This window comes from Ailuropoda melanoleuca, chromosome 14 (genome assembly GCF_002007445.2).
Source record: "Ailuropoda melanoleuca isolate Jingjing chromosome 14, ASM200744v2, whole genome shotgun sequence".
NCBI lineage: Eukaryota > Metazoa > Chordata > Mammalia > Carnivora > Ursidae > Ailuropoda > Ailuropoda melanoleuca.
Genome location: NC_048231.1, coordinates 31,320,131 through 31,332,377, shown reverse-complemented (window position 1 = coordinate 31,332,377; position 12,247 = coordinate 31,320,131). Strand labels below are relative to the sequence as shown.

Here is a 12,247-nt window from a genome sequence, read left to right as displayed (position 1 = left end):
TATTATATTAGTCACCATACAGTGACAGATTCTCTTAATACTGAATTGTTATTTTAGTCAGTGCTGGATGAGATGATGGTGGAGCAAACAGATCTTGTGCGTTTGCGAATGGTTAGAATGTCCAACGTGCCAGACACACTTTACATGGTCAACACCGCCGTGCCACAGTGCTGTCACATGATGAGCCACCAGCAGATCAGCAGTCACCAGTCAAGCCCACCTTCAGTCGTAGCCAATGAAATTCCAGGTGAGACAGTAGCCTTCTGTCAGGCATATATATTTAAATGAATGATCTGATCATTTTTGTAGCCTTTTTATATGTGCTTATTCTCTCCACTTTCCAATACCCATTATGCATTGTTCTTGTTAAAAAATTAATAATAAGGTAGGGTTTTTTGTTTCATGTTTTATTTTCCAGTAACAGATGTGGGCAGGTTTTCCGGTTAGCCCAGGATCTCTCAGCCTTGGCCGTTAACACAGTTCCTTGTTGGGGGACTGTCCTGTGCACTGAAGGGTGTTCAACAGCATCCCTCGCCTATCCCCCCAGATGCCAGTAGCATGTGCACGTACACACACACACACACACACACACACACACACACACACCCCTTTGTGACAACCTTTGGGAAACACTTTCCTGTTTCTAGACATTGCTAAATGTGCTCTGTGGGGCATAATTGCTTCCTATTGAGAACCGCTAGTTCAGAGGAATTCAGATTTTTCATCACCATAAAGCATTGCTCATATAAGACTCTTTGAGGAGAGTTATAAACTTGTATCTTTGAGTCTAGACATTTGTTCCCAAATGTGATCACTGTTGGTTTCCTAGAGATCCATCCAGCTTCCCAGGATCTGCTCTGTGAATTCTTTTGTAGCACAGGCTTCTGTCATGACTTTGAGGAAATTGACCATGGTTAGAGATAAAACTGTTATGTCCAAAAATTTCTGAACATCAGTTAATGTTGATTTTAACCAAAGGACTCCAGTGTCCGTTTTTAAGGTAAGAAAATCCACAGTGATCTGGGGGTCAGAAGTTTTATAGCTCTTGCCAGGTACCACCACAAGATTCAAAAACATCAGCAGACTATAGCATTAGTAGAAATGGTACTGTTTGTTTTCTGCTTGGAAATGTCTGTTTCAATTAAGGACAAATAAAAGAATAAAGGAACTTTTAATTGAACACATACATTTTATTCTGGGACTAATATCTGATCAGTTGTTGGCCTTATCACATTTGGCCATTATGGACAAAATATTGACAGTCACTTATTTTAAAAGTATACATTGGACAACAGTAGGAAGAGAACTGTTACTGTAGCTGATCTGTGCAGATATTGAAGCTATGGTCATTAGCCCAGTTTTTATCAGCTTGAGTTAATACAATTAAATAGCAGCATAATTTAATCTTAGAACTGAACCTAGAAAGTCCAGAGATGTTCACAATTAAATATATTCAGAATAATAAGACTTGTCTTTGTTGTCGTATTTCACAAGACCTGGTCCCATTCTGGTGTTCTCTGATTCTTCCCTCTTCCTTGCTCACCTCACTCTAAGGAAGGCCATATAGCTTATTGGAAAAGACTCCATTAAGGCTCGTATCCTGGCTCTGCCACTTTATTTATGTGACTTTTGGCAAGATAATTTACTTCCCTGAGCATTAATTTCCTTGTCTGCAAAATGGGTATAATATCTCCTTTCTAGGGTTGTTATGAAGATTTGAGGAAGTACCATGAGTAAGATGCTTAGGAGTTTGCCTGGCACAAAGTAGACCCTCAGTAAATGATAGCTCCCCTTTCCCCAGAAATAATAGCCAGTGGCCAGTCTAGTCAGTTTGTCTCTTGGCTATTTATAGACGGTGTCCCCTATTCCCCAGCCCCCTGCTACAGCCTTAGTCCCGGTTCCTAACTGGTGTTCCTGCCTCTAACCTTACTCCCATTCTGGCCTTCACACCAGGGCTCAGCAGACATTCTGTAGTAGGGCCATTTGGTAGATACTTTAGGCTTTGTTGGCTCTGCAGTCCCCATCGCAGCTACTCAACTCTGCCATCAGAAGCAGCCAGAGACACTACCCGAACAAGTAGGTGTAGCTGTGTGCCAGGAAGACTTCATTTACAAACCAGGTGGCAGGCTTGATTCAGCCTCCAGGCTGTCGTTTGCCAAACCCGAGTTACCTGCTCCCAGTACGCTTACTACCTTGCCGCTCTGCTCTGATCCTGTCATTCCCCTGCACAAGCAACTCCCTGTTGTACACAGGAGACAGTGTCAGTTCCTGATCTTGACATGCAGGCTCATTCGTGATCTGCTCCTACCCATCTTTCTCGCCTTCTCTCTTCATACTCTTCCTGCTTGTACCTTTGAGCCCTAAGCTACTAGTGGTGCCAGCTGCTCATGCCATGCTGTCTGTCACCTGCCTGTTAGACACATGCCTGGTCCTTCTGCTCGAGACACCTGCCTTCACTCTACCTCCTTTACCTGCCTGGTTTTCGCTCCTTTTTCCAGACTCCACTCAGGGTTCCCCTTCTCCAGGCAGCATATAAATGACTATGTTTCCAGGAAATTAAAATGATATCAACAAATATACAAGAAGATTCTAATGCAGAACACATGCTTGCTTTCTTGTGCTCAGTAGGTGGTCATGCAGCTCAGATGTTTTGCCAACCAAGTTTTTCTTTTTTCAGTTCCTCGGCTCCTCATTATGAAAGACATGGTCAGACGTCTGCAGGAGCTACGGCACACAGAGCAGGTGCAGAGAGCCTACGCGCTCAACTGTGGGGAAGGCGCCACGGTCAGCTATGAAATTCAAATTCGAGTGTTAAGAGAGTTTGGTCTTGCGGACGCTGCTGCAGAGCTCTTGCAGGTGGGGATGGCATTCGACCAGGTGAAACAGGGCGCCTCAATCATTGTGTAGATGGTATTTCAGACCCTTCAGGGAGCCCTGACGGCATGTGTTTGTTTCTTAGTGCATTCCCTTTCGCGGCCTCGAGCGTCTGTGATAGCCTGGAAGTCCTGGCTACCGTGCCCCATCCCGCTTCCCCAGTAGAGGCTGTGTGTAGGGTGGATGGAGCACACGGGCTCTTGAGGGAGAGCTGAATTTATATCTTGGCTCTGCTGGTTATCAATTAGTTAACGTGCGGCAACCACATAAGCACTCCGAGTATCAGTTTCCTTACCAGTAGAGAGTGGATGTTGTGAAGGTAAGAGGTGTGTATGTAAGCAACTGTGTCTCTTATGCCTAATAGGCCTGCTAAAAGTTCATGGCGTGCATCCCCATCAAAGGTGAAATAGAAAATTCTGACCCTCCACCGCTCTCTGTCCCTCTTTGAGTCTCTAGATTTCAGGTTGTGGCCTACTACCAGACTTGACAGGTCTGCCAGATGCCCCTCTTCTTCCCCTCCCCTCCTTCAGATAATAAGAAATTTTTTGCATGAAGTTACAAATCCTGTATGTGTGAGAATCAAGGAATGAATGCTTTCTGTTTTGCTTTGTTTTGTTTTTTCTTTACTGATCGGGAAAAAACTCATTTCTTACCAAGTACCAGAGCAATAGCATCGGTTTTGCAGTGAGTGAAGGAAGAACGTGTAAAGTAATCTGTTCACAGCCTTGAAATCAGAGCCTAAAATAAAATTTAATTTTGTCTGGTCAAGTGATTGAATTTTTTTTGCCACAGACTCCAGACTTGTTAACCTGAGTTTTCAGAGGGGAATGTGGTGTGGTGTTTGTAGGGCAGCTGGCCATTCTTGATTTTCATTTTTTGCCATGGTTTCCATCCCTGAAATAGAGTCTTGTTTTCTATTCATTTCTTTCCCCTTTGCCATTCTAAATTGTATCTTCATTTGGTATCTTAAAATGTATAAAAGCTTTATAAGTTTTCTTATATAATGTTTATAAAAATACTAATCAAACTGAGTCATATGTAACAGGTAAGGATTAGTATTCTATACTTTTTATTTCAGACAGAGTGTAGATGTTTTCTCAGAAAATTCTAGGAGGATTCTCACTTGTATGCCTTTTCTTCCTTTGGTACTTAATTTTATTTTCTCAGCAAAGACACATTTGAATTATGTTTTATTTCCTGCTTTTACATTAATCTTGCAAGAGATTACTGACCTGTTTGCTGGAATATTTAGTTAAGCAGCTCTCCTTGATAGCTGTGTCTTAGGCCACAGAGCCTCCACTGTATCCTTTTGTGCTGTTATTAAGGTATTTTTTTCTTGGGCTTCTCTGGCCTAGAGAAATATGTTGTGCCTTTTACTCTTGCCGAATGCGGTTTTCTTAGGATCTCACTTAATGCTCTCAGCCTCTAAATTTCTATCTAGGAAATTTGCTAATAAATATCCTTTCTGTTTGTTTGTTTGTTTGTTTTTTTAATCTTTCTTAGAATCCTCACAAGTTCTTTCCGGATGAACGTTTCGGGGATGAAAGTCCACTCTTGACAATGAGACAGTCTGGGAGATGTCGAGTTAACAGTACCCCCACTGCAGAAACCATGTTTACAGATCTGGACTCTTTTGTGGCCTTCCATCCACCCTTGCCCCCGCCACCACCTCCGTACCACCCCCCAGCTACCCCAATCCATAACCAACTCAAAGCAGGCTGGAAACAAAGACCTCCCAGCCAGCACCCTTCACGTTCGTTCTCCTATCCCTGTAATCATTCACTGTTTCACTCCAGAACAGCCCCTAAAGCCGGCCCCCCTCCAGTCTACTTGCCAGGTGTTAAAGCAGCAGCACCTGATTGCACCAACGCCACGGGACTGGGGAGACAGACCGTGGCTGCCGCCGCCGCTGCCGCCGCCACCACTGCCCCTTCGGCAGCAGTAGCACGTGAGAAACAAGTGGTAAGTTAGCACTTCGCCAATTTACCTAAAATAAAACGTTCCTGGAATATTAGAAGCAATTTCCCTGACCCCGGGAACCCTACTGGGACTCAGCAGCACCCAGCTGTGTTACGACAAGCTGAAAGCTTAGACTGCAGGGCTGTGGAAAAGAGAGAGAAGGATAACGGAGAAGAGTGCGAGCACGAGGAGAGACGGGATGTGGTCGGGGTCGTCAGTACCTTCCTTGCCTTCACTGCAGGTCCTCGGAAGGGGTAGCGTTACTGGGCGTGCCAGTGGATGTCACCATTTAAGCACACGCGTAGACTCTGCTCTTCTACCAAATGCGTTGAGGGGCCGGGAAGGGCAAGTTACAGCTGTGTGTACCGTCCGGAGCAGTGTGGCGACAGACTCCCCATTCAGAGAGTGGACAGATAGTCAGTCCTTACGCCTGTGTCTGCCTCGGCTGTTGCATCAGAGCACTCGTTTGGGAATCACAGTAGCTAGCGTTAGTAGCTGCTAGACTAAGCAAGAAGTCCTTGCTCGATTTTGCAGTGTATGAGGGGTTGCATTTGTTTATATAATACGGTTAGAAAAAAAACAGTGATGTTTAAGCCTTCCTGCTCAGTCACACATTGTCAGTGGTCTTCAATAGGAAAACAAATTCCCTTAGTACAGGGAATCTTTATTAAAATACGACTTTTTGGACACTGTGGACTAATGTACACTTTGGGTCAAATTATGATCCTTCCTTATACCCTTCTACCTACTCTCCCTGCTGTCCCCCCAAACCCCTAAAAAAGAAGAAACAACAGAGATCGATAGTATTCGATAGGCCAGATTTCCAGCCTATCGGCCGTGCCCTCAGGTCCACAATTCCATAAGTTCTACTACTTTACATTTCAAATAAAATTCCCTTTAAAGGTAGTTTATTTGTATGTTTATTGCAGTCCTTTTGTTTAAGATTTTATTTTTAAGGAATCTCTACACCCACCATAGGGCTTCAACTCACGACCCCTGAGATCAAGAGTCGAACATTCCACCGACTAAGCCATCCAGGTGCCCCATTGTAGTCTTGATTATAATAATGAGAAATTGGAAACAGCCTTAATGTCAGCAGTGGGAGAATGGCTAAATAACCGCATCATTCATCAATACAATATAGTATTGTGCTGTAATTTAAGTGGTAATCTCAAAATTTAGTGACAGACTTACATATGTTACTACATTTTGTGAAAATTAATATATGAGCAGAGGAAAAAATAGTGGAAAAAATACCTCAAAATGTTAACGGTAATTATCTCAGTAGGGAAGATTAGTGGGTTTTGGGGGGTTTTTTGTTTGTTTTTTGTTTTGTTTTTTTGATTTTTGGCCTTTATGATTTTCTATATTGTAATCATTTTTTTTTTTTTAGATTTTTAAAATTTATTTATTTTAGAGAGCATGCGAGCAAGAAGGGTTGGGGTGGAGGGGAGAGGAGAGGAGCAGGGGAGAGACAAGCAGGCTCCAAGCTGAGCCCAGCATGGGGCTTGATCCCACAACCCTGAGATCACGACCTGAGCCAAAATCGAAAGTCAGACCCTTAACCAACTGAGCCACCCAGGGGCGCATATAGCGTTATCATTCTTGAAAGTAAGCTTGTATCACTTTTATAGTGAGGAAGCAAAACCATTGAACATCATTTGTACAAAGAGGGAGTTGTGGGCGTTTTTCTTTGAACCCTCCCTTCTTTTATCTCTGTTTGCAGTGCACACAACCTGTGCTAAATGATCTCGTGCCTGACATCGCCATGGGTGTGTCCACGCTGTCACTCAAGGACAGGAGGCTTCCAGAACTGGCTGTAGACACAGAACTCAGCCAGTCCGTTTCTGAAGTAGGACCAGGGCCTCCCCAGCATCTGTCATGTATTCCACAGAGGCATACACACACGTCTCGAAAGAAACACACACTAGAGCAAAAAGCAGATGTTCGAGAAAATCAGCAGGAATATCCGGATTTCTATGACTTCGCAAATGCTGCTTGCAGACCTTCTACTCCTGCTCCTGGCAGACGCACCCCTTCCCCTTCGCAAGGTGGATACTTCGGTCCCGATTTGTATAGCCACAGTAAGGCTTCACCAAGTGGCTTAAAGTCAGCCTGCCTACCTAGCCAGACCTCTCCTAAAAAGCAGGAAGAAGCTAGGAGAGAATATCCACTTTCCCCTGACGGGAATCTTCACAGACAAAAGAATGAGCCAATCCACCTTGATGTTGTTGAGCAACCTCCCCAGCGGTCAGACTTTCCTTTGGCAGCCCCAGAAAATGTTGGCAATGGTCCAGCCCACGTCAGGGGACGAACAGCAGTAGAAACTGACTTGACTTTTGGGCTGACTCCCAACAGACCCTCACATCCTGCATGCAGCTCTGAAGCTCCGGAAGAGAGATCCAGTAGGAGACTGGCTGACAGCGAGTCCTTGGGCCACGGGGCTCAGCGAAATACTGATTTAGAAAGGGAAGATACAATAAGCAGGGGAAGGAGGTCACCGAGCAAGCCAGACTTCCTCTACAAAAAGTCTGCCCTCTGAGAGCAACCTCCAAGTCGTCTGTGCCTGAGATGTGAAACATCGCATTTTATGATGTAACCCGACAACTTAGAGACCAGTTTATTGATGCCAGCTAACTTGGTTTCCCATTATTTTATTCTGGTTTTTGTATATACATGTTTGTGAGACATGGCATGCTGCGAGGGTTCTTTCGAATGCCGCATCTGTCTGTTTTGCGTTTGAACAGTTGTGTGGGGAAGCATTTTTAAGAGCAAGCAAGCTGGCACTTTTTTTCCTCTTTACAAATGATGGAATTTTTTTGCACTTGTACATTTATTTTATCTGTATTGATTTTATATCAGTATGTCAAACTTTATTGCCGCATTTAAAGGAACCGTATTTTCATACTTTTTTGCATTTTACCTTTCATCTACCAGTTTCCACGTGCATTGGACTGCACACTAAGATGTATTTTCTTATGAAATAGTTCTGTGCTTATTTTTTAATTATAGAAATTCCAAAGAACAGCACATCAAAATGCTCCTCTCTCTTCGGTAATTGTTTTAGTTCAGAAATCTTCCTGCTCAATCTCCATAAGTCTAGTGTCATTCTTCCTTAACAATTCTTGGGAGCTGGTCTTCATTCCTCCAGCGGGAGTCCAGTCAGGATCCTGACGTTTTCTGGTTCGGTAAAGAACCGAAAGGAGCAAAGCCTTTTGTGCCCGGGCTGAAGCTGTGTGTGGCTTCGTTCGCAGTGTGGGCACCATCAGAATCCCCGCAGATGCTGGCCGTGTGCGTTAGCGTAGTGCTAGCTGAGGTTCTCAAGACATTGGGTGTCCTGGAATCCTAAGGCGGCGGAAATAACGAAGTAGCTTAAAGGTTGCCCGACGGGGATTTCTGGTTCTGAGCGTCGACTCTCCCGCTGAGCCGGGGAAATGACTGCTTGCTGCCTTCAGTTGTCTTGCTCTCTGTGGGAAAAAAAACAAAAGGGCTTCAGTCTTAACGGATGTCATTTGGTGTTTGTAAGCCTATGTGTTCTTTTAACTGTTTTTCAAAGTTTGTCTGAATTTTGGTGTCATAAAAAAGTTGTAGAATGCATAATGCTTTGTCACCAAAAAAGAAAAGGAAACCTTTTTTTTTTTTTTCTCCCCCCGGTGAAACACTACATGTCCTACTTGAACTCCATTGGGGACGCTGGTTTGGGATTTTACTGAACCACTGAGCACATGGGATCTTTTAAGATCCTCTCCCTTGGAAGGGCAATGTGTGAGCTAAGGACTGTTTTTTTTCTTACTCTCCAATGTAAATATATTAGTATTTGAGTTTTTAAATCAGTTCAACATTATTTGAGCATTCACTTTGTATTTTTACAAACACATACACACACAGCCGTAGCACTTAGAAGACAAGGGACTTGCCGAACATTCCCTCATGTGAAGGGTGTCTGGGAGCCTCTTTTCTATGTATGTATATATATATAAAACTATGAATCACTCACACTCACTCTAAAACTATGCAGGGCTAGGGAGCCTTTACAAGCTACCATATAAGTGAATTACATGCACTTTTAAGTAAATAGGTTTCTATTGGGCGTCAACAACTCTGATTTCTCCCTAAGCTGTAGTTTCTCTTCACAATCTTTCCTACTTTACCCTGTGGATATACACTCAGGAATAATCGGACATTCAGAAAAATCCTAACAGTAGGTAGTCGCAAAGACGAGGAACACGTCAGTCTGTCCGCATACACCGGCACATCGCTGCCCCGCGCTCCGCTGCCTAGCTAGCCGCTGCTCGCGTGTTCCTCGGCGCTGGTGGTGGTGCGTGCGATCTCCACGCCCCCCAGAGCGAACACTCGTCCCCTGGGAGGTCGGCTGGCATCGCCTTTGAGGCTCCTTTTTTTAAAGATAGAAAAACATAGGACTCTGTGCTCATTTTTAGGAGGTTTGACTCTTTATAATAGATGATGGTGTCTTTTGAAGCCAATTTCAGTCTGTCTCTCTTCAGAAACAAAAATTGTTAATTCCATCATATTCTTTAATGTGTATTTATATACATGTATTGACATGATTTATTTTGATATAGTTTTAAATTTCTCTTCTGAATTCAGACTGTACTGTGCTGGAACTGCAAATAAGAGTGAGTAGAGCTAATTTGGGTGGGAAAAAGCTTTCTCATCTCTGACCTGTATTTTTTAAAATGTTAGACAAGAGCTGTTTGATGTCACACATTCATTTTCCTGAAAACTTATTAAATATTCTTTCATATCCCCCAAACATAAAAATAAGTGGCCACTGTTCCTACTTTAATTTATGTAATTTAATAATGTAGTAGCTGGTCTGACTCAACTGTGTATAGAGAGGAACTTGCTTTACTCTGTGGGACTTGGACTGGTGTGACTCGTGGAAGGTAAGCAGATGGGGCTTTGTGTGTGCGAGGGTAGGCGTCGGTATCTTCTTCTTTTTTTTTTTTTTAAGATTTTCTTTATTTATTCGACAGAGATAGAGACAGCCAGTGAGAGAGGGAACACAAGCAGGGGGAGTGGGAGAGGAAGAAGCAGGCTCATAGCAGAGGAGCCTGATGTGGGGCTCGATCCCATAACGCCGGGATCACGCCCTGAGCCGAAGGCAGACACTCATCCGCTGTGCCACCCAGGTGCCCCACGTCAGTATCTTCTGTACCTTGTGAAGTATGGTGGCTAGGGGAGGTTGAAAAGCTGCGTGCCTCTGGCTTTTGCACCCACCTCTCCGATCTTCTGTAGTGCTTACTTGGCATTAAAATCCTGTTAATGCTGTACTAAGATAAATGTGAAGTCTGAGTAAGATTGCTCTTAGAAAAAAAGTATGTATAATATAAAATTTCGGCTACGACCTGGCGTTTCACTCGGTTTAGAAATTTCATGAGAACCAAATCTCAAAATACCAGATCTCCTCTCAAGGCCACGGACAATCAGGCTGTCAGACAATCGGCACCTTCAATGCCCGCCATGTCGCGGTTTAGAGAACTACCATTTAGCTCCTGGAGTGGGAAGAGAAGATCCATGTTTCTTCAAGATGCTGTTGGTCCTCTCCTTGTATTTTTGTTTTAGTTTTGTGATTTTGATGGATAAATTAAGTTCAGAGTCACCCGTGACTCAAAAAGAAGTAGCATGAAAGGCAAAAACTGTCCATGAGAAGCAGCTGTCTCAGTGCTCCCCGCGCCACTACCTGCCCCACGCCCTGTTAGCTCCTAGGCACACGCCCTTAGGCCTAAGCGCCCTTGACATTTCCAGAACCAGTTGGATTTTAAGGATTTTTAACAAGTTCTTTATATTTGGGTCTTTTTGTAGAGCTCTCTGTGAAACTTTACCTAATTCTTGGTTTTGCGTCCTCAACAACTCTTATTACTACAATTGCCACCTGTTATTGGGTTTTCTTTTGACTGGTTGTTTACGTTCTGGCAGCGGGGGGCCACCGGGGGGCCACCGGCGCAGCCGACCTCCGACCTCCGACCTCGCCATGCGCCGGTCTCTGCGGGAAGGGTGAACACTTGTCAGTAACTACTCAGCAAAATAATGTGTAATCCGCCTTTCAGGGGGAAACGTGTTTCATGAAACACTTGTAAGACACTTGTTTTGCAGTTCTGAGGCATTCGTGTTTTTACCTTAGGAACGAACTCAAAGGGAAATGTTTATTTGACTTTTTTTTTTTTAATTATTATTTGGTTGACTTTCAACTTGCAATTGAAAGTTACTATTAAAGCAGCAGTGATGGGTGCTATTCCCGGTTCTGCAATGGTTTACTTTGTCTACTAAGTGGTTTACTTTCAAACCTCATTACACATAACCTTACTAAAAGAGTTACCGTCACACACTAAAAGGTATTTTACTATTTTCCATTAACACTGTTGTGTGGACAATGTTTTATGAAATGTTAAGTTGTCTTTTTGTCCTGTAGATTGCAATAGTGATTATATAATTGTTTTATTGGCAAGTCTTTGGATTTCTTTTTTTCTCCTAGAAAACCCTCAGACCATGTGTCAATCTTCCACATTCTGAATATTATAATGCTGTGGCTGTTTCTGTAGAAAGATTACTTGCAAGCGTGTGTCTTGAAAATAACCTCTCGTGTTTGTGTGTTTACGTGGGTTCTGAGAGACAAGCTCTGGAAGCTTCATGGTGTACCTACACGTGACTGTGTATCTGGGTTCCTTGGGCAGGTGGTATGGAATCCTGCTCTTAGATAGGGTGGCTGAAAGGTAAAGGTCCCTGAATCCCACTTACTGTTTATGTACCACATCTGTCCTTCAGAGAGGTGGTATCTTCTACAACACTGCATTTCTTGTGGTTGTGCTGTTACTGGTATAAAGTCAAGTGCCTTCAATGCTAAAGGCTCAGAAATTTTTCTTAAACTGATTTCATGTCCTATGCAAGTGTTTTCTACAACCTGCATAACCAGTACTTTGTAAAACTTGTTTACGCTTCAATTGTACATAGTGTTTTTTTAAAGAAATATATAGTATTTTTATTTAGGTACCTCCAAACTTGAATTCGTCTGTGTGAAGCATTGTAAAACGATACATTTCTCTTTTGAGTATCATTACGGTTGTACAAAGGTTTCCACTGGTTCTATTTTTCTACTGTTACTGATAAGCATGTAGCACTGACTTTATCCTACATATAGTTGGCATTTCAAATAAATGGCTTGTATAGAACCTGCTGAGTTGGGTACAGTCTGTGTTAGCCCCGTAGCCTCAGTCACAGAGGCGATTGTCCTCCGCTGAGGGTAAAATTGGGAGGCTTTCTAGGGCAACTTCCCCTCGGTTTCCAGGATTTTAGTTAACCAGGGGCTCTTTAAAATTATTATGGTTTCCTTGGAAATACCACATTTTCATCTAAGTCAAGTTCCTTCTTTTCTGTTATTTCACTGGGACACTCG

At 43.3% G+C, this 12,247-nt stretch overlaps 1 protein-coding gene across 2 annotated transcripts in view; it reads left to right on the top strand.

The window, feature by feature from the left end:
• Nucleotides 1–12,023, top strand: part of BTBD7 (BTB domain containing 7) — a 51,267-nt gene extending 39,244 nt beyond the window's left edge. The window contains exons 7-10 of one of the 2 annotated variants that reach the window (XM_034642034.1): nt 58–247; nt 2,678–2,856; nt 4,378–4,836; nt 6,560–12,023. In XM_034642034.1, coding sequence (XP_034497925.1) covers nt 58–247; nt 2,678–2,856; nt 4,378–4,836; nt 6,560–7,375 — 1,644 coding nt within the window. In that variant the 3' untranslated portion in view covers nt 7,376–12,023. Of the gene's footprint in view, nt 1–57; nt 248–2,677; nt 2,857–4,377; nt 4,837–5,074; nt 6,209–6,559 lie in introns of those variants that run through there. The other variant, XM_034642035.1, reaches the window with a different exon arrangement.
• Nucleotides 12,024–12,247: the final 224 nt, after the last annotated feature.